General features: G+C 38.9%; 1 protein-coding gene and 1 long non-coding RNA gene across 3 annotated transcripts in view; one reads left to right on the top strand and one right to left on the bottom strand.

Moving 5' to 3' along the window:
• The window catches only part of LOC137442370 (uncharacterized), a 151,489-nt gene that overhangs the window by 105,281 nt on the left and 19,233 nt on the right, over positions 1–26,975 (top strand). The window lies entirely within an intron of this gene.
• Positions 1,114–26,975, bottom strand: part of OLFM3 (olfactomedin 3) — a 50,321-nt gene continuing 24,459 nt past the window's right edge. The window contains exons 2-6 of one of the 2 annotated variants that reach the window (XM_068141002.1): positions 15,575–15,721; positions 13,524–13,679; positions 9,208–9,427; positions 3,562–3,668; positions 1,114–2,461 (exon numbers count right to left, since the gene is read on the bottom strand). In XM_068141002.1, the coding sequence (XP_067997103.1) occupies positions 1,784–2,461; positions 3,562–3,668; positions 9,208–9,427; positions 13,524–13,679; positions 15,575–15,721 (1,308 nt within the window). In that variant the 3' untranslated portion in view covers positions 1,114–1,783. The remainder of the gene's footprint in view (positions 2,462–3,561; positions 3,669–9,207; positions 9,428–13,523; positions 13,680–15,574; positions 15,722–26,975) is intronic. The other variant, XM_068141003.1, reaches the window with a different exon arrangement.

Below are 26,975 nucleotides of genomic sequence, written 5' to 3'. Positions count from 1 at the left end.
CAATTTGTTGTTCAGCTTACATGGACTTATATTTTAAAGCAGACTTGTAAATGTGGTCTCAGCTTGGTATGGTGGAAGAATTAGCAAATCAAATGTCTTCATTTTTTTGGCTGTTCTTAAATAGGAACGTTTTCACAAATGTTCTTGCTTTTCTATGAGTCCAGCTTCGATTCATAACAAGAATCTCAGATTTTTTGAGGAACACAGTTCCCACCCAGTTTTTCAGATTCTTGTCTTTTTCCATTACGCGACAGCCCAACTTAACAGAGTCTTACACTAGGTCTTAATGGTAGTTTCTCTCTATGTATGCCAACACAGATAAATAGCACCTCATTCCTTTTTCTGAATAAAATATGGGCCCCTTCTCAATTTGTAATTGGCCAGTTTAGCAAGCTATGTAGCTTTCAGTTTCTTACAGGCATCAGTTTTGACTGTAAGTACCAATACTACTGCTAGCAAACCCCAAACCTTTTAGCAAGAGCTTGGCTTGTTGTGGCTGTTTTTAGCAAGGGCAAGCAACATGGGGGCTACCAGGTGCCACACTGATCATGTGAGCTTTGACCCTCTTGCTTTGTGTGCTCTGTGATTGCTTTCATCCCAGAGGAGAACTTTGTTAACAGATAAAATTCTTCTGTTATGAATGAGGAGACAGGCAGACAGGAGAAGCCAGCTTGACTTGTAACATTGCTCCTCACTGCCACAGAACAGCACAAATACAGGATGAGCTCACATGCTGAGGCTGGAGGCATGGGCCGCAGCCTGCTTTCAGATTCTTTTCTAAAGCCCAGATCAGGCAGTGAGCATAAACATAGGAAATAAAACAGTGGAAGGAAAGAGAGTAGGGGAAATGGAGATTGAGAGAGAGAAAGGCCAACAGCATGAGACAAAAATTGGGCAGGGCAAACAACTGTAGAGCTGGGACTGGCATGAGGCTTCAAAGTTGTAAATTTGCCAGGAAGCACCAATGGTGAATAAGAAAGGGTCTACCAAGCAAAGCTGAGAATAGGGATCATTCACCTGAGAAGCTGTTGGTCTTTCTTGGAAATAACAACCTTTTCTTAGAGTTTTACCACTTTTGATTGACCCATAGCCAGGACTGCAATTAAGCTTCAATATATTTTATAAAAAATAGTACTTAGTTTACTTTCACATAAGTGAAGAGATACAATTGCACAATGGTGGTTACAATGGTAGAAATACATACTGTTGATAAAATGTCTGCAAGAGATTTAAAAACATACTGTACAGCACCACATCTGAAATTGGGTGATAGCAAAATGAATCATACTCCATGTCCAAGTAAATTAAATTGCTAGATCTTTCTTTTGGAATAAATTAAAAAAAATAATATATATATATACACAGTGTGCAATATGTGTCTGACACTACCAAAAATATTTCCTGATATTGAGCAGTAGATTAAAACAAAAAATGAGGTAAGAAAAAGACATTCATGCATTTAAGCCACCATTAGTCTCTGACTCTAAAATAAGGCAGATCATAGTCTTTTAAAAACTGTCCTTAGCCACTTAAGTTCTCTTTAGTGCTTTCAAGACAAGGTCTTTACAGACCTTACAGAATCATGAGTTAAGATGCTTTTAATTCCAACAGGCTCAGCCATATTTGAAATGCATTTTATGGTAGAAAATGTTGCTTCTCCTTAATGAAAAAAGAATTGTAAATTAAAAGGAACTGAAAGAGATGGATGCTTTTAGAGTTTATCACAAATGACACTGCTTTGAGGGAGAGAGGTGAGGGAAAGGGAAAGGGAAGGGGAAGAAAATTACGTGTCATCTTCAGTTTTAATGACGTGGAAAAGGGTGACGTTAAACAGGACTTGATGTCCGTTATTCCAGGCATAGAGAGCTCTATCTCTTGCATTGTAGTCAAGCATGGATATATGAAAGTACTGGTTATGGAAAGGAATGTCTGTATACTCATAAGTGGAGGTTTTTGTGGAATAAGAATAGTAGACCTTGGCTCCTGTTAAGTGAGAGTTAGTAACGTACAAGGTGCCACAGATCATGAAGGATTCTCCAGCACTTCTCTTTGGGTAGCCTGTGCTCCAGCTCTTCAGCACCTCCAGAGTATCCTGGTTTAGCTGGCTGATGACAATGTTGCCTGCATTCTGGTTGGTGGCATAGACAGCCCATAGCCCAATTTCATCTGCCATCAGGTCAATATCAGAAAAGCCACCCCAGGTGTAAGGGTAGACATTATGAAAGCCAGCATACTCAAGGCTACGCTGTGCAAGCACCCGCCCAGTGTCAAAGCTGTATTTGATGATGATGTTGCTCTGATACTTGTTGAAATAGAGGGAGCCATTGTAGACAACATGGTTGGTTCCTGCCCATTTGAATGGAAGGTTGTATGTCCTTGATTCAGCCCCACTGACAAAGTCTGCAATTGATTTGTATTCACGGACAATTTTATTGTTAGTGTAACTATCCATGTACCAGACCTGGAAAGAAAACAGAGATTGGGAGTAAACATCTGGAACACAAGCTGCAGTACATGATCATAATGTGGCACAATGGATAGCTTGCAGAAAAAGGAGGAAAGGTTTTAGGTGTGCAATAGGCTATCCAAGTACATTACAGTCACATGAGGAACTCTTGATTTTCTGAATAAAAACTTACCTATACAGGTGCATTCTCAAGAAGACTCTTGCTAACTACAGTGTTAGTAGGGAATGTGGAGGCTTCTGGGGAGAAGGTTGTAGGGCTGCAGGCTAAATGGGAGGGGGCCACAGAGGGAAGCAGGTGCTGCTGGAGGTGGGGGACCATGGGCATTGTTGTGGAGTAGCCACTGGCACTCTGAGGTGGCAGAAGAAACTTCCTCAGGACAAGATCGGGCTCAACAGAGTTTACTGCTCTCCTGAGATTCCTGGGGTCAATAATAAATCTGCATGGACATGGCAGGCAGAGGATAGCTGCACACAAATCTTTAGTTACTAACATTTGTATGTTGCCTTTTCTATTACCTTTGCTTGTTTTTGTTCTGCATTCAAAAGATTAACTTTGTGGGTCTCACACACATGAAACATAGTATTTTGATTTCAAAAGCCCCTTGGTGGAGAGAGCACCTGCTCAAAGCTGTGGCAAATTTTAAGATCCTATTGCAGATCCAAACAATAGTATCACTTGTATCTGAGATTGCAGGTGGTCTGAATACAGTTTATACTGGACCTATCCATACAAATTTTGACTCTGCTGCATTATGGGTTGTACTCTTGGGGAAAACTGTTGATGTTTGTTTTTTATTACTTGGGTTCTTAAAAACTCAACTTTAATTAGACATGGTAGGAAAAAAATAATATGTAGTTAGTTCACATAGGTGTAGACCATCCCTGAAAAAGTTCAAGCAAATGGTACAGTGGTGCTTAGCTAACTTGGCTATTTTTCCCAGAGACATTGTTGCCTTTTCTCTGAGGATGTTTAACAGAGAACATGAGGGAAGTAGGTGGGTTTAACCTCCTAGGGGATAAATAACATCTTAAAGGTGAAAGTAAAGCAAGTAAAACTCCAGAAGGACACACAGATAGTCAGTATCTTAACGTACTCGGTTATTTTTCTCTGATGCTAAGGGATCTGTCATCCAGGCTCCAAATCGGGTTCCGGATATCTTGACTGTAATGGGGCCTGTAATTTTCATCAATTTGCCACACGCTGAAAGTAGAAAAACAAATGCATTAGTGCAAATAATTACTCAGCTCTCATGACATCAGTAAAAGCACAAGACCAAATGATCTAAACTAAATGGTGGCTGCAGGGGATTCATGTGTCTGTGTTGGAGAAGGATTGTCATCTTCACCACATGAGCTTTTCTATATTGAGCAGTAATAGAAATAAGTAAAAATATACAAATGTGTATATTTTTGGTTTGATACATTTTGAAGCAGAGTTACATTTTCTGGGCATAAAATAAAATGCAAATGTCTTCTGAGATGATGTAAATGATGTAATAATGAATGAAGACATAAACCACCCTCACTTTTGCCTTTGGTGCATGTGGTGCAAGATGGATGTTTCAGTTTGCCACTGACCAGGGCAAGAAGGAGGGCAACAAAGCTGGTGAAGGTCCTGGAGAATAAATCTTATGAAGAGCGACTGAAGGAGCTGAGGCTGTTTAGTTTGAAAAAGAGGAGGCTGAGAGGCTGAGGGGAGAGCTCATCACTCTCTGCACCTATCTGAAAGGATGTCATGGAGAGGTTGATGCTGGCCTCACAGGTAGTTAGCAACAGAACAAGGAGGAAGGGCCTCAAGCTGCACCAGGGCAGGCTTAGACTGGACATTACGAAGAATTTTTTCACAGAACGAGTGGTCAGGTATTGGAATGTGCTGCCCATGGAAATGGTTGAGTCACCAACCCTGGATGTGTTTAAAGGTGGTTTGGATGTGGTGCTTGGGGATATGGTTTAGGGGTGAACTTTGTAGAGTAGGGTTATCGGTTGGGCTTGATGATCCCAAGGGTCTTTTCCAACCTGAATGTTTCGGTGATTCTGTTAAGCACAGACAGGAAGAAATGAGCTTGTACACAAAATGAATGTCTGACTGCTCTGTGGTTACACACACGTAGCTGTTCCAGTACTAGGGGTCTGTCTGAAGTTAAGAAAACGAATATGAGAATTACTCAGCAGCCTTGGTGGTGTTGCTTGGGTTCTAATCCATTAGTCTGTCTCGTATTAGACTGTCTACAAGGAAATAATGAAAGTCGATATGATCTTGAATGCTGACCTTCCTAACAATCCGAAAATCTATATTTTAGGGGACATTAATAACATACCTATTAGCAACAAGCCCCGTGTGGAATTAATATATTTACCAAGAGGCTTAATATCACACAGGGATATATAAATGATTATGTGAAATAGCAAGTTTGTTAAGAAATAATGTTCCATAAGTGTAAAAAAATAAAAAAAATAAGGTGACCCATTGATTTCTTTTTTTTTCCAATGTAAAAATAAGTGTTCCTCCATGATACATAGCTATGCTGTATTGTATGATTCTATCTGGGTAATGTGGAAAATTGTCTCTGCTGTTAAGTGTATTTACTTGGTGCAAAGGAGAGAGCTACATCACACCTAGGTTTTCTGCTTTCTGTAACTGGAAGAAATGTATTGTGTGAGCCTGTTTCAGCCAGTCAGAAGGGGGTGGACTGCCTGTGGGGATTTCATTCACAGCTAGTAAAGTGGGGTGTAATAGGAATGAAGTTTCTTACAGTCTTTTGATGCTAGATTTGTGTGCTGAGTCCCATTTATTCCAGATGGATAGCACAGCATTTTGATGACATTACTACAATACACGGTTTATCAATCTGTTTAACGCTGAAATAATTTCTGATACTGACTTGACAAAGATAATTCCCTTATGTCTTTCCCAAGCCTGACTTTGCATTTGATACAAAAGTTAAATGAACAACAACTCTTTCAAGGGTAAAACTCAATGTACAGTTCACTGACAAAGCATGCTGAGTTTTCTGTGTGTGGTTATAAGCACTTTCAACTTTGTGTCCAGTGCAAGAAATTATTTTTGCTCCTCCATCAGCACTGTAACAGCTTCTTCTTGTCTACTTTACTGTCAAATGTGTTGGTCTAATCCCAGCCCAAATTCTTATAACTGGTTGTGTGGATCTATTAAAACTGACCTTGCATGCTGTGGTTTCTTGCTAGAGAATGGTGAAAATAATACAGTGAAAGGCAGGATCGTGTACTTAACACTTTTGTGGCTCATTTTGTATGTAGGGAAATAGAATGTAGACAACTGTCATGTGAAATGGGAAATACTTCTGGTCTATGAATTTTTTATAGCAGTGAGATGGCTCAGAATTAAAATTGGCTTATGCTTGATTTGAAAGCCTTTTTTATAACTGCATCCAAAGTTTCTAGTAAAGGTTTCTAGTAAATTCCCTGACAGGAGAAGGAACAGGTGCTAGGGAGAAGGTAGGTCAAATACCTCTCCACACTAGCAAATATCAGGAAGTTCAGGAACACTGAAGAAAAAGATTATATGGCAAGCAATTGCACACATGCAGAAGAATCCAGGGGCTTCCTCTCATCAAGCTCTAATAACTAAAATATGATGCTGTGTGGATTTGTACTGTGCAGGACAATAGACATACATCTGTGAGGCAAGAGCTAATTCTCCATTCCTTCACAATGTAGTTGTTGTGATGAATTTGACCATAAGCAGAGCAGTGCAAGTAGTGAATACTTGGAAGCCATTTGTACAACCACCGAAAAAATTCCTTCCTTCATTTCCCCTTACGAATAACCTACAAAGAATAATGATGCTTAGCAGCACTTCAAGAGAATGTTTAGGTTTTATTACCCTTGCAAGTCCTTCTATAAATCATACACTCACTTAGTATGTACGGCAGCTATCAATATTCATTTGCATTACAGAGACCAGATCTATCAACTAACTATTCCTAGCTATCTTCCGAACAGCTTCTGGTAGTTTCTCACAACTTTCCAGATAGATAATTATGGTTACACAGAATATTCTACTTTTCTCTAACCAAAAATGCTACTGTAAAATATTGTTTAGATTCTACACTACAGTCAGGTGTAGCTACAAATGAGTCCAATGTGTCTACTCTATTTCTTCATATTTCATAAGCAAAGTTTGGAGGAGTATTGGCTTCTATGAATGTTGTCCACATTTTTCTTTTCCAATTTCCTAAACACACATTATGGCAAGAACAGGAAGGTCCCAAGCATAGTGGGTAACCTGCATTCTCTTTGAAATGCATGTGCCTTGCATGGCTGCCAGCAAAGGACCCATAAGTACACAACTGAATGTGAATTTGTGTGCAGGTATATGTTAACTACATGTACCCTTTTAAAAGTTTTGTGGTCCCATTTCTCAGCAGCTTCACCCTGAATTTTCTCTTATTCCAAAGAGAAGGAGCAAGTTTCAGTCATCACAACTGCTGTGGTAATCATTAAACCTCAGTGAAAGTAAAGCAACTGCTTACTGTATGCTAATGAGTGTTGAAAGTGTTGCCAGTGCAGATGGAAGATGCCTTTTAAGTGACCAGGACAATATAAATAATGCATTATATTGCTGGAAAACACCTGCTAGGGAGAAGGATGGAAAATGACTATTACATGCAATGGTTAGGTAATTATATTGTGAAACACAACATCTGTGAAGACTCAAGCCAGATCCTGTGGCATATTGGGGCCAGTCAGCTTTCTGCTACCATAGGCTATCAGACTGGCATGGAACATCACAGCTGGATCTCCAGCATGGTAAATGTGGCTGGGAGGAAGGTCCAGACATGAAAGCTGTGTATCTTTATGCTTGCTGATCTGAACACCCAGTACCAGTTTTCAGGAGTTGCTCACAGAAAGCTTAACAGAAGCTGGGTTTATTTTAAAAGGCACACAGGAGTACTCCAGAAGTACAGCCAGTCCATTAGTAGGCAAGCATAAAAGTACTGTAAACATCTAAGACCAGAGAATAATGCCAGTAAAGATGAGGAATCTGTATTAGAGCCTGAGAAGGCCAAACCTCTTAATAATAATCTCTTTCATACAGTATCTTTCATACAATTTTCTTATCTCTGTTGTTAGTACACATGTTTTTAACAGAGGTCTTTTTACAGCAGTACATCAAAAGAAGTGTAATGTGCTGCAGGAATCCAAGATAGATAGGAGGGGAAATGTGCATGAAGAACACAAGAAATAGCGCCTGTGAATGCAGCAGCTCATTCTAGTGTACAAAATGTATTTTATACTGCAGTCACTTGACTAAGGAATGTTACAAGAGTGGGCTGTAAAGGCAAAGAAAACAAGATGCTTATTAAAGATGAACTGATGATGTTTTGGTGTCTAATAAACTTCCTGGAAGATTCACTATTGGAAAATACTTATTTATAAAAAAATATTTATAGGAATGTTCTTGCTTACTGCAGTATTGCAATGCAGCCATTTTCTCCTGCCTGCCTCCTGCCAAGGCAGTAATGTGCTATTATGTGTGTGTACTGAGATGAAAATAGGATCATAAGAAATTTCTGTTTGAAGAAGTCTTTCATGTATTTTAGCCCATCGTCATTGTGTTATTTCTAGTTTAAAATAAAGAGATTCAAGATAAATAATTTAAGAGGATAACCTAACCTAGATTTTTCTCATTCCATTGCCTCACAAAAATAAAGCAGCACTGCTTCTCAAGTTACTAATATATTTCATGTCATATGGAGTATTTAGAAGTAACCATCACATAATTGATAACTGAGATGCTTATCACAGGGCTGAACCTAGGAATTTATAATTTATTCATGTTCAGAGTTAATTTACAAATTATTTACTTCTCCTACTGGGACTGGATTGTTGGCTGTAGCAATCCAGACTGCTACAGGAAATCATTCAGGAGTTTCAGAATGTATAGATATGCCAGGGAGCAGGGAGGCGGCACTGTGATTATAAGATATCTATGGAAGATATCTTCCATATCTTTGGATAATGGAAGTTAAGGCTGACACTTGATGCTGATAGAGGCTTTCAGTTTTGGTAGCGATACCAAGCAAGCACTGTATTTCAGAGATGTTCAGTATTTGCTTTTTCTTACTCAAGCTGCCACGAGAACAACCAAGATGGAGGCTCATTCTCACATGGGGTTGTTGCAATGCTTCTTACAAAAACCATGCTCTGTACCCTTAAATTATGTGTGATGCTTAATTCTGTTGTATTGCAAATTGGAGAATGGCACATTTCTCTTAATGCCAAAATTACAACTCTAAAGATGATAGTCAGAGCGGCTTCTCAGGTATCAGTGAGATGACAGGGTTATGGTATGAGCATCTTGAAAGTGATTCTAGTTTACTTCCCACTATTTTTTCCCACTGACATCCCAAAGATGGCTCAAGTAGCTATGCCTGCCTGAGCTTTTTTGAAAGAGTATCTGTAGCTCACCAGCCAGCTGTCAAACTCTTAGATTTTAAAGTTGCTGTGTATTACAATTTTCCATCTTAACTCCTTCTGTATACAGTAGGGCAGATCATTATGAGACACACTTGTGTAAACTTAGAATGATATGACTGGCCTTAAGTTCACTTACTCTTGACTTTTATTAGGGTGGCATGGATCAGAATATAATGCAATCTTTCATCAAACAAGCAAAAAGAGACCATCATTTTTCTGTAGACAGACGACTAAAAATACACAGCTGAGGGACCAAAGTTGCCATGAAATGGTTAACTTACTGAGCTTTTTCATGCAGTCTCGAAGCCTGGTTTCTAAACTGAGTACACGCTGGTGTAGTTCCTCATAGTCATAAGCACCAATTTCTTCCTGAATCCCAGTAAGGACAGTAGACAGATTCCTAATTTCCTCCTTGAACTGGGTGATTAGTTTGGCATCAGTTTTGTATTGTTCCAGAACTGGGATCAGTGGCAGGAGCTCATCCATCTTTTCTTTCAAATCCTGTTAAAAGCAATCAAATGTGTGTCAGAGCAGTTTAAAGGAGTTTGGGGTAGTTTGAAAAACAGACTGATATTCCTTGCTGCCAGAAATCATGGGTTTATGGCATTTCACAGCTGTAGGGCATTACCATCCTGGACAGGGTACTCTAGGTCGCTCTCTCACTTTCTGAGTCTTGGGAGTACCAGTGTCTTATGCTTGTTCTTGGGGTTTCTGGGCAGTATTTTCCCTTTCCCTTTCTTTATGTTTCATATATACACTGATGTAGCCTGATACTTTTGTAGTGGAGGAGTAAATATTCTGTGTGAGTCAACTGGAAAAAAACTCCTTGCCCTTTTTTCCCTCCCTGTCTTGGTAAGAGGCGAGGGAGGAGGCTGGAGGGAAAAGTGTGTGGGAGCACTAAAACCATTACAGAGTTCAATCCCCTAATTCCTTTTAATGTAATATTTATACCTGACTATGAAAAGATACTTTAAAATTATTACTGATTTTAGTTACTATTGTCAGTGTATTGTGAAAGTCTTAGGAACCTCAGACTTAATGGCCATAAGCAGTAGATAAAATGCAAGAGAGAAGAGTTTTCCTACTGAAATACACAATTAACTCCAAGTGATCTGAACCAAACCTGCTGAAAGTTTGGCTTTCCATCCAGAGGATATAAACCCTTGCTAAGTGTGTCTTTCTTGAGGGAAGGTGATTATGCCTGAACACACAGTGGTGTTTTACAATGCTGTCATAGTTGGTCAGCTGTTAATTTCTATTTCACTCCTTAGAAGTACTGAATTCATTGCTTTCTAAATGGCTGTTGAACACTCTTTAGTTCTGTTCTGTCCACAGTGATATATACCTGTTTCTTCTGAAACTAGAATCCTTAGTTCCTTGCACTTTATCATCCTGCTACATTACTAAGTGCCTTTGAACTTCCTCAGCTGTCCTATATTCTAGACTACCACAAATGTTGGTGTTTTTTTTGCCTTGTGCAGCTGTTGTTGCATTGCCAATCCTGATATAAAACATTGATTAAATAAAATAAGGTTCCACTCCAGGATCTCAGCTTGCATCTTTCTCAGACTTTTGCTGAAGATTTGTCTAGGTTTGTAACCTATATTGTCTGCTCTTCTTTCATTTCCTAGTTATTCTTTAAATGCACTAATCATAAGGGCTTTGTTAAATCTAAACTAATTGTTTGAGGTTGTTTTTTGTTTGGCTACTATTCTGCAGAAACAACAACAACAGAAAAATCCTCACAGTCCAAAGGGTTTGCTTTACTGGAAAGCAGAGAGGTTGTCCCTGATATATCATCTGTATACAGAGATTTGTATGTCTTTTTGTAATTTGAGGGAGCAGCAGGACTTTCATGGGCAAGTGTCAGAGACATGAGGAGATGTAAGAATGAAAACAGAAGACAAAGGATGGAAATAAAGATGTATTAGGTACTAGCATTAGGTGGCAATAGAGATTTGGTACAGATGAGGGCACACAGGGAGAGGCTATTGGTTGGGTTAAAAAGTAAGTCCTGAAGAATACCTGGAGTAGCAAGCAGGTTGAAAGAGAAAGCAGAAGAGAACTAAACGGAAGCTGAAAAAGTACAGAAGTAAACGTGCATAGAGGTTAGTGTAGTCACCGAGATGTGTGAAGACAGGTGTTTAGTTTGCTGCATCACTTTTACTTAGTATGCAATAAAGAGGGTAGGATGCTGAATGCATTTTTGCATTTGTGAAAGAAGCTGATAGGCAGGGTCAGCATTTGAGCTGCTTGAAGATCTACCTCTGAGTTTTCCCCTCCTGAACCTGTTCTGAGACAGCCTGCAGTATCTCTTCACCATTTAGCTAATACATCCATATTGCTTTCATATTTGATTTATTATTTACTTGAAATAAATACTTATATTTGTTGTTAGGAAATCTACTTTGCATGCAGGCCATCTTTATAGCTAGCAAATTGTATTTTGAATTATAAGCAGCTATGTAATTATGAATGGATTTGACAGTATTAGGAGTTGTATTAGTTCTTTTCTCAAAGGGTCTTCCAGTTACATTATAGTAGCAGAACTGCTGAAACAGAAAGAAGTGGAAAGTCTTTTGTCTACAGTGAAAACTTATTTATTTTACTGTTCTAATTAAAAACTAAACTTGGGTCTGCTTTAGGCCTGTTAAAATGAACAGTTACGTTGATGACAAGGAGAGTACACTTTGTGATATAGAGAGCAGAGCTCCAGAAGCCAAAGCTTTGGAATTATGACCTGAGGCTTTGTTTCTGAAGACCAGTGAACTGCCAAAACTCATGGGTAAGCCATGACAGAAACCATTGCAAAGACAGTAAGAATTTAGGAAGATAAAACGTGTTTAAGGAATTAGTGGAGGTAACTCATTCCTGACAAGGTTTATGCTAGACAAGCTGTCATTTGAACAAGCTGATGTAACTTTTCATGGTGATCAGCTGTCTCCTCCTTGGCTGATGCTGATTTAACTGAAGTATGACCATTATGCTAAACGTGATCTGGATCAAATTTGTGCTCTTTGGTTCTCATCAACATGGAACCACAGCATCAGAAACATTTCAGTAAATGATATAAAGATTTGTGTTTCTGTGATAAATAATTTTACTGGTTTCTGCTGACACTCCTAGCTTATTGCTATGATGAGTGGTACAAGAACTAATTTGGATTGCAATATGAATAGGTGGTAGACGTATTCTGGCACTTCCTGCCTGCTATTATGAAGGGTTGTGCTGTATGGAGAATGAGTTTCTATGTCTAAGGAAAGATAAAGTACTGCAATTTTAGTAGATCAAATTTCAGAAAGCCAGCAGCCTATTGTATGATGTTGACCTTTTCAATTACTCTATAACTTGATTGGCTGGAAATCAGTTTTATACTCCTGGCAAACTGTCAAACTGAAGTTAAATGACAGGCCAATACAAGTATTGAATATTTAAAAGGTTAGAGTAGTGCAGAAATTTGCTACTATTGACAACATGTGTCAGACATTCAAATTTTGATATTTTGTTCCCAAGGAAAATTATAATGGGAATACAGAAAAGCGTTAACCAAATGTGTTGTTGTTGCAGGAATGAGTAATAACATTTTTTTACTACCTGAAACTAACTGGAAGTATATATTCAAACTCTAATCTAAACTAAGAATGATAGCAAGTTCAGTAATGTGATTAGTCTACTTAATTCCTGATATCATTAAGACACATTGGATACTCAGTTTCTCTGAAAAATAAGTTAGACCCCTTAGCTATGGCTTAGGTATCTAACTTTAGCACCAATTAGAAAGTTAATTTCATTTTATGTGAACTTCAAAAAATGCTTTAAAAGAATATGTATTTGGTTAACATAATGTAATCCACAACATCTATTTTCTAGATCTTTAACATCTCACAGTCTCAAAAGTATCATTTTATCAGAGTTAAAGAACTTCAATGTGCTTTTGTTACATTTTTTTCCTTAAGAGTACTTCGGGCAGCTTTTGTAGAATGCACAATGTTGTTTTGTAATCTCTGCAACCTTCCTTCTTCACAAAAACACTGGTATGTGCTTTTCCTTCTCATTAAAATTCTATGGAAGCATTCTTCTAACCACAGGAATGTGACTGGGAATGATTGCTTTCCTCCCCATCCCAAGTTCAAAACAGAAAACTTTCAGACATGAAGTTAGATCTTAATTGTACTGGACAAAAATTACAATAACTTGATTTATTACAGACTTCCCTTCAAACACAGTAAATGTCAGGCAACAGTAGAAGTGCGGGACTCTCTCGTTGTTTGCTGTTCGTCCCACTGGATCTTCCCATTTGTTATTGAAGCTTGAATGAACAAATTTCTCAGTATGACATGCACATTGATACAGAAAAACACAGAAATCTGTTTACGGTGACATTTCTCTAATGACTTAGTAATTAATAGTTACTCCCTATAAAAATTAAATTAAACAGAGCAAAAGATTATCATCATAAAAAAAGATTTATTAGGCTTCTCTTGTTAATGCTGCTCTTGTATGAGCATTTCAGGATGAGATCTTAGCAATCCATGCATTGCTGCTAAGTACATTGCTTTCAGCAGGTTTTCAAAGTTATTGTTAAAATAAAACCTACTTGAAAATGCTTTGTCATTAATGTCTTCCGATCGTCTTCCAGTTGCCGAAACTTGGCCTTCAGCCCTTTCATTTGTGTTTCCATTTTTAAAACATACTGGAAATCCCTCTGAGTCCGTAGGTTTAAAACTTCAATAGATTGGGACATATTCTGAACCTGTTAAAGAAGAACACTCTCTAAATGCACTTTTTGGTTGTTTTACTTATTTGTTATTTTTTTCCTGGTTACATAGTTAAAATTCAGGCAATAAAATGTGCTTATGTCAGTGCTGTATTTGTCAGTCATTTATACCACAGCATAGTCTTGAATTCCATAATTGCATGACAGGACAAAACCTGGGGAGCAGGGATGAAATAGGGCTATTAGGAGCAAGACCTTGAAGCCATAAATGATTTGGAATAGCTTCTTTGAGGTAAAGAGTTGCCCTTGCAGCATCACCATCAAAAAAGGCCGTTAGGCAATGGAATCTACTCTGACACCTGTAGTAGATGTGCTGTTCTTCAGGATGTACTGCAGAGTGTGTTTCCTCCCAAGCACTTTGGGAGGGACAGGATGGAGGATTGGAGATTCTGCTTAGTATGAAGTGTGTGATTTTTATTGCTAGTAGGCATTTATGTAATAATTCAGTATAGGCAATTCAGATAAGCTGGGCTGTCTGCATCCTTAGATGTTCATTCATGATTTTTTAAGTAGATATAAAATTAAAAATTGTATCCAATTGTCTCATTGGTAGAAACCCACTTCCTCCCCTCCCGTCCCCCCAAGAGTAGAGAATGTTGAAGTAACTTTTGTAGAGTAAGTTACTTTGTAGCTATAACAAGCACTTTTACCACAAGACAAGACTGTCATCTAGAGTAAATTATATATATATAGAGATATAAAATATATATATTTATATATATATAAAAGTATCTGTTATATAAGCAAAGCCTTTGTCAGTCATAAAAGTGATACATTCTGCAAGTGCAGTTATTCTAGTTCAATATGTGTTTTGTTTTCCCCAAACGTGAATAAAGTAGATTGCTATAAATGTATCAAACACCAGCCTGAAGGTTTGGCTCAAGTGAAAAAAAAAACCAAACCAACAAAACCAAACCCTCACAAAGTTGGCAGTAGTCCTGTTGTTTGCAAGAATATGCAATGTTTGAACTCCCATTCATGTTTGAAACTAGTGTATTATTCAGGAAGGGGTTTTTTTTATTTGAATATTTTAGTGTTGGGAGGGTAAATGCTCTGGGGACTGAAGTCCTCTGATAAGTAGACAGCATGAGGGGAGGCAGCTCCTCCTCTGTGTAATGGTTCATCAGTGCCCTCCCCCTGCATCTCATGTTATGGTCTCTGTCACAACCTGAAACTAAGTCCCTGCTGTAGTTCACAATTGTTTAAGTAAGATCTGTGGGGATCTGATGGTATTTCATAGTGGAGTGATTTTTCTATAGCTAGAAAAATACTGAAATAACAGATCACTGGTTTTACTATATGGGCAATAGTGAATACTGGAAATCAGAATGGGATTCTTTGGGGCAAATCTGTACCACCAAGAGAATGAAGACAGTATTATCTGAAAGAAGAACAATTGAAAGAAAATTAGAACTTTCTTCTCTGTACAGGCTGCTTTGCAGATGCCATGATGCCTACATCTTGTTGTTTGTTGATAAGAAACATGTAACGACCTTCAAGCATCTCATACGATTGAAGCAGAAGCTATAGTTTAAGCCCCACAGCAAGCAGGTAGCTTGAGGTGAGATTTGCAACTGTTTTTACACAGAATAACCAGTCCTATCTGTGTGTAAGGAAGAATTTGTGAGTAGTGAACAAGAAGGAAGATGCAACTTCAGTTTGCTAGAGATAAGTGGCATGGGTTGGGAAAGGTGTGTCTGTCAGGAAAACAGATAAATAATGAGCAGTGCTGAGAACACAGGTAGGGGATATACCCTGAAGAAATACTTTTATTAGATAACTCAGTTATCTATCCATTATGTATTAGAGAGGAGTGGAATTCCATGGGAGGTTTAGTGATTAGAAGGTGGAATTTTTTTTGGAAGACTTACCTTCTCTAGCAGTTGCCTGAGTTGCCTGCTTTTGGCATCTCTCGAACACAGATTTTGTTCCGGTGCAACAACAGTGCAAATGCAACGGCCATCAGGATCCTGGGCTGAGCTATAAACTTGCCACCCTTCCTTGGGGCTAACCTGAGTCTGTAACAACAAAATGATTAAGATAATTGGGGGGTTTATGTGTTTTGAAAACCCATTACTTCAACATATTTTTATTTTTTCAGTATGTTTACAATGAGATTCCTCCTGCCTGATTGACATTTACTAGTTTCTTAACTAATTAGATTGGTGATTTCATACAGTTTTGTTGTATCTCCTGCCTCTCTGATAGTTTTCTGGCAGTGTCCAGCACACATTTCTAGGGTGGATAGGAACATATTTCTTCTTGTGATTCAGCATAAACTAGCGGATTTAATGCTTTTCAAGTGGATGTTACAGTTTGCCACCAGTAAAGAACAAACAGGTCCTTCCAGCTTTTTACTTCAGACTCGCGGAAACCACAAGGACAGAAAAGAACAAAGATAAAACACCAAAGCCAGCAGAGTGTATTTGACTCACACCTTGGGAACTGGCTCAGAAGCAGCTGGGGATGTGGGTTAGCAGGTTTGCTCTTAAAAGATGCAGTAGTCAGGAAACTGTTCTCCATTGCCCTCTACTGCACATACACCAAAGGGAAGAAAGGCTTGCTGGGTAGTGCTGAGAAGTGTCTGGTTTGTTTAGGTGGATTGGGATCATAGCAAGAAACAGGGCAACTGTGTCCCCTTCACCGGAACAGAATAATGCTGGAAATTCCTAACCTGTTCTTCTTTACACCAAATACAACTGAGAAGGAAAAGCAAGGCTAATGCTGCACTGCATTTAAAGTTTGTGCATACCTTTTGAGACCAGATATGTCTGTTTAATGGGATGTATGAAGTACACATCATAAGAATGAGAGGAAGCAATAGAATTAGATGATTGAAAAGATTAAATTGATGGAATTAAAACTAATGGACACAAGTGATTTTTTTTTTTTCATTTGAAACTGTAATTTAAGGTCAATATTGTGCATTATTATTTTCTAATAATGTAGAATACACTACTGAATTTCATGCCACAAATGCTAATAGATGCCACTGAAGTAATTTTGGTCTGGAGACAATTGGAATCAATTACTATTTCTATTATAAAACTGTACTCAGTGTCAGCACAGAGAGTGATATTTAGACTGGCAAGCTTTGATATTGATGCTATACTGGCAGCTTGGTGCAGAATAAGTTGCAGAGTTCCTCGCCTCAGAAGAGGTGCAGTATCTCTGTAGACTGGGTTTAGAAAAGAGCACAGACTTTTCACAGCCTTCTGTAGAAGTCATGGAGGATAGCAGTGACCTCTTCTGCTGCGGAGTTAACTGAAAAATCGCAATTGTATTGTTCACCTCTTGCAAAGAAATCCAGTGTCATAACTTAGATGACTGTAAAAAGAGCACCGCTGAACTTGCCTTAGGGTTTGCTAGAAAGGTGTATCCAGAGGTCAGTGTTAAATTATACTGCTTCTGTGGTGTTCTTTTCACTTTAATTTTTAGGGCAAAAGGAATCTAGTTTAAGACATGGAGAACAATAAAAGCTAAACAAAATTACATCTGCAGAGACAATTTAAATTGGCTTTGAGCAGCTCCTAAAATGGTGAGCTTGAACAAATGAAGTACAAGGCAGGTAACCCTTGTGAAGTGTAAGGTCTGTTGGCTCTGGTAGTCTCCATGATTCTCTGTAGAACTTACGCCTAGACTGTTACGCAAGAGCGAGGAAACAGAACTTTTGTTGAAGTTCAGGAACATGCTCAGGAACCTAGAGCTTGTGATAATAATTCCTTTAGGACAGAAATGCTTAATATGAGTTTATTACAAACTTGTGATACTAGAGCATCATACCTGCTACGTTTAGTTGGTAGCAACTGGTTTTACTTCATTCACATAAGTTTTGTCCAATGGAGAATGTATGAGATACTAGGATCATGCACAGTCTATAGAAAAGCTACTATAATCCAGGCTGTGTTATCAAAGGTACTTATATATTCTAGTGATGTTATGAGTCTCTCTCTTGGCTTTATATAAGGAACAAAACCAAACCACTTTATTGATTAACTGAGCAGATACCTTCTTGCTAAGTAGCTGCTATTTGGGGAATATTTCTCACAGTGAGTGACTGGCAGGCCCAGTACATGTGGATGGTTGTTGGCTTACCCCTGCACAAAGCAGTGCTCACACGGTAGTTCTGCAGTTCTTTATGATATCCAGTGGTTCCCTGCATTAGGGTCATTAGAGTTTCTTCATTAATTAGGATGGGCAATAGAAGTGGTCACAGAGAATCACACACACAGAATCATCAAGGTTGGAAGGGACCTCAAAGATCATCCAGTCCAACCTGTCACCACAGACCTCATGACTAAACCATGGAACAAGCATGTGCATGTAGGTGCACTTTGCTTCCCGCCCCCCCCCCCCCCCCCCCCCCCATTTTTTGGTAGTTTGACATTTAAACCCTACCTCCAGCAGAAGCTGCTGTGCCATGCAGGGAAAGAGCTAGAAAGTGTCAAAATCTTACAGAAGCTACTGAGTCTGCTCTTCAAATATGGGCTTAGTGCTGACAAGCCTTAGTAAACAAACAAGGAAAGAAATAACAAGCGGAGAACAGCAATGGTAAAAAATCATGCTAGTTCTTGAATATCTGGGGAACGCAAACAGCCTTGACAGGCTGCTGTCCACAGACTCACTTCGTATACCTCCAGAAGATTTAGTACTTCACTTGCAGTTTTATGTATTTGATAAAATTGTGACAGTTCTGCCCGTTGTGACTAGTGACAGGGCAAATGGCAGTCACAGATGGTTGCTTAAATAGAAACAGAGTTTTTCAGTTGATCTTGCAACTTCCATCCTGGGACCAGAACAGAACTCAAAAGAAAAAGCACTCCCCCTAACCCCAAATCCTTGTGTAATTCTTACAGATGAAGGGAGGAAATTGGGAGGGTGGTTTGGTTTTGATTTGGGTTATTGTTTGTTTGTTTGCTTTGGTTTTATTTTCTTCCCCTCCCCCCCTCCTCCCCCCCCCGGTACAATATACACATTTTATAAGCTGTGTATGTGCTAGAAGAGAACTTCTGGAGAAGTGCATGTGCTGTGCTGATTGCTGGACAAGCTGCCAGTGGAAAACTCTTGCTGGCAGTTAAAAAACATCAATGATCTCAGTGTAATGGAGCACCTGGGGCATAAAGTCTCTCAGCCAACATCTGATGTTTAGTGTAGGACAGTAGATTTGTGGTACTTGGTTTTATGCAAAAAAACCCCACGTTTGATTTTTTTTGTTTTTAATAAACTTGGCAGATGTTGCTAAGATCAGATAATCAGGTTTTTGTGATTGTTTCCCCAGCTCTACTGGCACTCCTTCTACCCCTCTTGAAACACAGAATCTGTGTAAAACTCCAACTGGACAACTGCAAAGAACATTATTGAAATAAGGCTTAGGAGACAGTTACATCAGTGGTGCTCTGTTGTAGGCAAGGGAAGCATGACAGTTTACACTACTTGGGATCTGAAGATGTTAATATACATAAACACGCGTGTGTGTGTATACAAATATGTATACTTTGCAGTTACTCAGCTGCAACATTAAACTTGGATTTAAATGTGGCAGGGAAATTTAGTACTTGTACTGCCATATTGCCACAGGAACTAGCAATATATGTAGTGTAGTTCAGTGAGCACATTACATTTAGGGAGAGCAAAATAGAGCTTTTCCTTGTCTTCTCACCTTCCTGCTGCTCTAAACCACAACATAATTCTTTCTTACACATTCATTTAATCAAATTTAAAGTAGTAACATTCAAAGTCTATATGCAGTGATTTTCTGCATGCGCATATTCAGTTAATCAAATGTTGATTAGTAAACACATCATTATTTACAACTAAAGACCTGAGTTCTGAGTATAGCAAAATACTGTGTGAATAGTTAAATATACATTTAACATTTTACATAACATACTATTATGTAAACATCTGGTTACATTTGCACAAAAAGATACACAGAATGTTTCACTAAATACTCAGGAAAAAGACACTGTAGTTTAATTTATGGATACCAGTCTTGTCCAATTAAAGTATTCCTTCAGGTTTTAGTCTTCTCATGAGTGGTTAATCATGGCTTTTCTGTCAGTCTTCATTAGCAGAGGCTGCTGTGCATAGGCATCAACGATATAAAGTATCATTTGTTTCATTTGTATTATCATCAGCCGTTCTAAAATTCTAGTACCCAGCCTCCTAGTACCAATTCTGTTTTGTTTGTAATAGCAATTCATTTGCTTAATTGTACTCCAAAACAGAAAAACAGGAAAGAATCAGACCCTTTGCTTATTGCAGTGAACAGCCAATATATAACATTATTTAGACACAGAGAAACCTACTGCCAGATTTTTTGTTTTCTTAATAATGCAGTATATTTTTCTGGAACAGTAAACATAGGGAAAAAAAAGTCTAGACAAATGAAATTACATTGCTGTTCTATTTTTAGCATTTCATGCTCAAGATGAAGGCATTTGTTCTTAAATATTTAAGGATGCTATTTTAAAATATTTTCTTTTATAGTAAGACCACAACATACACACCAATATGCAGTCTTACGATGCCCAAAAGAAGCATGCATTAATTGGTGATAGGAAGATTGGTAGTTTAAAAACAGATTGACAAAGAGGCAAAAACCTAAAGCTTTTGCTGGCACTTAAATACTACTTCTGCATTAAGATGGCTTGCAACACATCACAGCTACTTACTAGAGTATCTGAGGTGGTTATTCTGGTGGTATTTAGTCCTACCAGAGATGGAAGAGTTTGGGACATCCAGTTAGAGATCATTGCCATGGTGCTAAGAACAGCACCAAGCTTCAGCAGTGGAGGACTCATTGCTGTGGAGCTAATGAGTTTTCATCGAGGCTGATTATCATCCCAGTGCAGGCTGGTGGTGAAAAGCGTGACTGCAGCATACAACATCCACAGCATGAGAGGAGCTCAAGCTACCTACATTTAATCAGCCATTAAAACCACTCATATCCTTATTTGCCCTCTGTCTTTCTGGTCTCACTAAAAAATACTTATGACAGTCTTATGTGACCACTAAATAACCAGTCCTTTCTGTGCTAATAATCATTGCAGTTTCTGGTGGGAGACGGTGTGGGTGAATTACCTCTTTAGAGGTGCTAGACTCAATTAGCACTTGATTAGCTCAGTCCTTGCAGAGTGGTACATGTTGCTGTCTGAAATACAATATCCCAATCACAAAACCAAACACAAGGAAGCCCCCACCGCTCATCACTGCTCAGGTCTGTTTTAAATAGGAGGGAGAGAACTGTCAGCCTGCCCAGGAAAACACCAGAAACCTTTCTGAACATTCACTGATTTATTGATCTCAAATGAATTACAAACATCAGTGACTTTATAATTTGCACAGCTTATTATTAAAAATAATTTTAAAAAGAAGAAATGCTGAGTAAGGATTTCTAACATCAGTTACTGTAGAGAGAACTTGCTGAAGAGTTTGCAGAGATAGACTACTGTATATTTTGCAGAGGCACTTATGGACTCTGATTCTGAATTTGCTTCCATAAGACTCTATTTTTGTTAAGGAATTTTGGTGGTTGGTATGAAGGAAGCCTGTAGTGAAACTTAAGGGATGTATTTTTATAGGAGTGTGTGATCATAAACACAATTACTAAAGTTACTAAAATCCTGCAAACAGTTTTTCAAATTCTTAGAGCTTGTACACCAAATTCAAGTTAGATTATTCATACATTTGAGAGCCAGTGGTGACTTTACCTTTTGTTCTACTGACTTCAAAGGAGTCAACAGCAGCTTTAGGGTTCATAAATAAACTTTGTAGTGGTGTCTGTGCTTACCCTCTGGGGTGTGTTCTAGGACCCTAGCCTCCTGCTTGTCTAGAGTTAGAAGCTTCTGTGGTACACTAATTCCAGCCAGGCATCTGGGTTTCCTTACTGTGAAAATTAGAATGCAAAGATGGATGCTGGTGTGTGCCACATTTCAGGGTTGTGCTGGTGTGGGGATCTGCTACTGCATTCCTGCATTTCTGTAATGACAGCAGTTTTACTCATCCTATTTTCTGTATTTCAGGAAAATTTCATAAAAGCTTGGATTGTGTGATGGTGACTGTTATGTATATTTCTCTGAAGACAGAGTCCCTGTGGCAAGATACCTTTGATACGGTGTTTTGAGGCTGAGAGGTCAGTCAGGCATTACCTCAACACAACGGAGGGCACAGCGAGTGGAGGTGTTGGAGTCCTTGAAAAAAGAGTTCAAGTTTCTGTGGAGACAGGCTCAAAGCTGTCTTCTGAACAGAACTGTCTAGAATGACATCAAGCCTCAGGGTTTTTCATGAACTGTTGCACTTCACTGGCAATTTATCTTTTCCCCAAGTAACTCCATTATTTATTTCCATTATGGATTAGGTAACATTTGGAAACACTGCATAATTTTCTAGTTTTATAGAATTCTTTTGAAGGCCTTCTGAGTGCATCCTAACACAAAAAATACTCATTCACCAGTTTTATTGCCTTTCGTGTCCCTGTCTTCTTGCAGAAGCAAGAACATTAAGTCCCCAAGTTCTAAGACATTTCTTTAAAATAATGACAGAATTATTTGTTTTTACCACATTGAGCTGCAGCTGTTACTGGTTTTGTTTTTCTTCTCTTAAACATTTTGTGTTCCACAAAAGAACATAATTGGTCCCCTCCTGACTGTTTTAACCTTGGACAAAGTATACTCGAAAGACATTAAAAGGGCCAGATGAATAATTACTGCTGATTATCCATATTCCACTCTACTGCCAACTCCTGCAAAGAATGCTGTTGGTTTGGGTATTATGATTATTCCCAACCAGATAACATGCTGCTTGGTTCTTGCGAAAGAGTACTGACCAACATAATTTAGAACTTAATTTTCTTCCAGCTAGTTTACCTGCCGATGTGTGATTCATGGTATCACTGCGAGATACACCTTTAATGACCACTGCTGGAGATAATCCTCTAGTGCTCTTGGGTGGATATATAATGGAGGATTACCTTCCAGTTGGCATCTGGTTGGTATTCTTATGGTCCTGAAGTGAGGTAACTGCACAAGAGCTGTACAGCACATCTGTGCTGCAGTGCAAGGCTGGTGGCAGGTTGTAGAGGCATGTGTGAATCTTCTAATGTGGCCCCAGCCCAGCCACTAACAGTACTGTAGCTTACACTGCAAAATGCAAAACCATTCTTCTAGAACTGTAAGCATGTGGCAGCTGTGTCCTGTCCTGCTGCAGCTTTAATGCTAACCTCGAGTTTGTTGACATAGGTGACACCTTTCGCTTAGACAGAGACATGATGTGTTTAGTGCAATAGTTAAATCTCTATTTATCTAATATGCCTCCTCTCATGCACCCATTTCTCCGAGAGTTGCTTCAGAGCAGTATTGTGAGAGAAGATGTGGGAACAGAGACAGTCTCTGAGAAGGTCTCTTTTCTGAACATTGGAAACACTGGAACTGTATTTTATTTCTGTTCTTACCAAAACTATAGAAATGTCCAAACCCCCTTCCTGGTAAGGAACATAAACTTGAAAGTAATTGCAACTCTATTGTGCTGTAATTTAGGTAAATTAAAAAATGGCAGGAAGTTTTTCTGAGAAACACATCTGAAATCACACATGCAAAGATCTTACCAGAAACCACAGCATACCTGAATAGTCATCTACTTAGGAAGTAGAAACAAAACCTTATGATCTGTGTTTCACTGCAGCTCTGGGATTTGCCTTTTTTTAAAATAAGAGTGCAATTTCCCAGTTTCACATTTCTAGTCTATTAAGAACTTCTGTGAAGTTGTTTTCTGAACAAGAGCTGGAAAGAAACAGCTGGTCTAAAATTTGAACATTATTCTTTGTTGTTAGCAGAGTCATTGTATACAAGTTCTGTAATATTCGATTATATTATAAATTACTAGGTATATTAAAGGTATTGTTATATAATTGTTTTAATATACAGTAATATATTTATACAGTATATATAGATACTATACATACTGTATATATCTTATATATATACAGTAATCTATTAATATATACATTAGGGGTATCACACTATCACCAAGGTTGGAAGAGACCTCAAAGATCATCAAGTCCAACCCATTACCACAGGCCTCATGACTGAACCATGGCACCAAGTGCCATGTCCAATCCCTTCTTGAGATTACAAGCATTGTTGTATATTATAATATTAATATATATTAATGTATTAATACATACAATATATTGTGTGAATGTCCTTATTGATTGTTATTATACAAGAAGATAGAGGCACTTTAGGTCTCTGATACATTAATTTTGAGATCCTATTACATTTTGATGTGGGTTAAGTAGTCCAGTGTAAATGAGAATACAGGCCAATGTTATCACACAATATCACAGTATCACAGTATCCCCAAGGTTGGAAGAGACCTCAAAGATCATAGAGTCCAACCTGTCACCATAGACCTCGTGACTAGACCATGGCACCAAGTGCCACGTCCAATCCCCTCTTGAACACCTCCAGGGATGGTGACTCTACCACCTCTCTGGGCAGCCCATTCCAATGGCAAGTGACTCCACAACTGAAGTATGATAATCCTCATACTATAAAACGTATCAACCAAGGAAATGTCCTGTGAGTCAGAAATGTGTGAACACAAACATACACATAAAAGCATGAAAAATGTTGAATACCTCATTTGGTGAAAAAGAAACTGGTGGTAAGAATGAGGAAATTATGAAGTTCAGCAGCCACTTAACACTGATGGCAGCTTATTTAATATATGCAAAATGCTTTTCTTAAAATTCAAACTCATAGCATGGGTAAATGCTGTAAAGGCTTTACCTAAAACCTTGCCTTTTATGCAGATAGAGACCCAGGTGATTGCATACTCATGGCTCAGCTGTCTTAACTTCCTTTGAAGTAGAGCAAATTAGGTATCTTAAATCTTAAGTTTGTACTTTGACAGGTTAAATTTAGACAGTAAGCTCAGGCATAAAAGTCAGAACTTCCCTTGTAGTGTTGTTCTATACTGTGCAGAGCTCTTTTTATTTATGTGATATATTCTAGAGATGACTCAGGAGTATGCTGATTGAAAAATGTATGTCAGTACATTAATCATGTTCCTGAGCATTATTATTTATTTGCATGAGGTTAATGACTGTATAAAGTGAAGTTCTCACAATCTGAATAGCAATTAAAATTCATAGAGCTGCAGGTGGACTGAGAAAATACCTCGTTGCCCTTCCAATTCAACTCCACTTCTCTGAATTTAGACAAACTGAGAAAACATTAGCTTCCTTGTGTCTTGTTTTGTTCAACAAAACCCTCTGGCTTTGCAGTGTTACTTGTGAGTAGCAATATCCAGGCTCTTTGTGAGAGCAGGCTGAGAGGAATGTGCCCTTTCTAGAGAATACCCTTTTGACAACTCCTCTGTACGTACACAGTGGCGTTCTCCAGTCAGGCATCTCCACTGACAGTGAAGTACTGAGCAAGGATTTTTTCAAATCTGTTGTCCATTCCATACTTCAATTTCAATGCTGTTAAGGTGATATTCTTCCTGAAGTGGCCTTACCTACCTGCTTGTTAATCTTTCCATTTCTACCATCAGTTTGACTTAGGTGTGATTGATGAACCACTTCACAGAGTTTTAGTATTAGCAAAATGCTCAGAAAAATCCATATATGCAATAGTTAGCAGCTATTAGGAGAGGCCATGTTCTTTTGATTAGAGAAGTGATGCACCAAAGATTGAGAGTCTGTGAAAACACTGAAGTAAATGGGAAACATTTCCTCAAACTTGTGGAAGATAAAACATGGAGAGACAGTTGTTGGTATATCTAGGTGGATTGAATGGTGGTACTTAAAAGTCAATCATTTTGATGGTTGGGATTCCTCACCTGGTAATGTGTTATCCTTCACCCCTGGAGGGCTGTGCTGCCATTCAAGGAGACTTGGACAGGCTGGAGAGTTGGGCAGGAAGAAATTGAATGAAATTTAGCAAGGGCAAGTGTAGAGTCTTGCACCTGGGAAAGAACCATTGACCAGTATGGGTTGGGGACTGACCTGCTAGAGGGCAGTGAAGGGGAAAGGGACCTGGGGGTCCTAGTGGATGGAAGGATGCCCATGAGCCAGCAATGTGCTCTTGTGGCTGAGAAGGCCAATGCCATTCTGGGGTGTATTAGAAGGGCTGTGGTTAGCAGGTCAGAGAGGTTCTCCTCCCCCTCCTCTCTGCCCTGGTGAGGCTGCATCTGGAATATTGTGTCCAGTTTTGGACCCCTCAGTGCAGAAGGACCTCAGGGAACTGCTTTAGAGAGTCCAGTGCAGAGGCACGAAAATAATTAAGGGAGCTAAATGTCTTCCTTATGAGGAGAGGGTAAGGGAGCTGGGGCTCTTTAGCCTGGAGGAGGCTGAGGGGTGACCTCATTCGTGTTTACAAATATGTAAAAGGTGAGTGCCCAGAGGATGGAGCCAGGCTTTGCTTGGTGATGCCCAATGACAGGACAAGGGGCAAAGGGTGGAAGCTGAGGCATAGGAAGTTCCATGAAAACATGAAGAAAATTTTTTCACTGTGAGGGTGACAGAAAACTGGAACAGGCTGCCCAGGGGGGTTGTGGAGTCTTCTCTAGAGATATTCAAGACCCATCTGGATGTGTTTCTGTGTGATCTGCTGTAGGTGATCCTGCTCTGGCAGGGGAGGAGGGCTGGATGACTTTTTGAGGTCCCTTCCAACTCCTAACATTCTGTGATTTTTCATGTGTCTCTGAAACAGGCATTGAATCCTAGTCTCTCAGTTAGAACACTATAGTCATGGACTAATAATGAGTGATTTTTCAGTTATTGCAGAACATCATTGCAGCATTTGAGGAGGTGATGGAAAATGGTTGGGCTCTGTGTCGCTTTGCAGTCATGCAGTCTGATACTAGAGTCTAGGGCAGAAAAAGAGAACAAAGCCTTTACAGTACAGTAAGCAGTTCTGACATCAAACTGATCAATGACTTCTCCCACACAAAAGGCTCACATTTCAGCTTCCAGATGCAAAGTATTCTAAAAAAGTAACAGTATGCATCATGTCACATTGCACTCATTCTTTTATAGCCACATTTTATGACCAAAGGAAACCAGGTCATTCCCAATTTATGTGCTAACTGGAATTTTGCAGTTTTGCATGGTCTAGTGAGCTGACAACAGATGAGTATAAATGGCAAAGACTCAGGCAATACCACACCAGAAGCCTGCTGTTTACTGACACTCTCCATATAGTCTGTAACCTATATTTTTAAAGTGTCTTCTCAGCAGTTTAAGGCTATTTTTTATCATCTCCAGCA

This window comes from Melanerpes formicivorus, unplaced genomic scaffold (genome assembly GCF_026170545.1).
Source record: "Melanerpes formicivorus ecotype bairdi unplaced genomic scaffold, bMelFor1.0.p_v2 SCAF_7, whole genome shotgun sequence".
Taxonomy (NCBI): domain Eukaryota; kingdom Metazoa; phylum Chordata; class Aves; order Piciformes; family Picidae; genus Melanerpes; species Melanerpes formicivorus.
The sequence above is the reverse complement of the archived record's forward strand: the minus strand, read 5'-3'. Positions and strand labels throughout refer to the sequence as shown.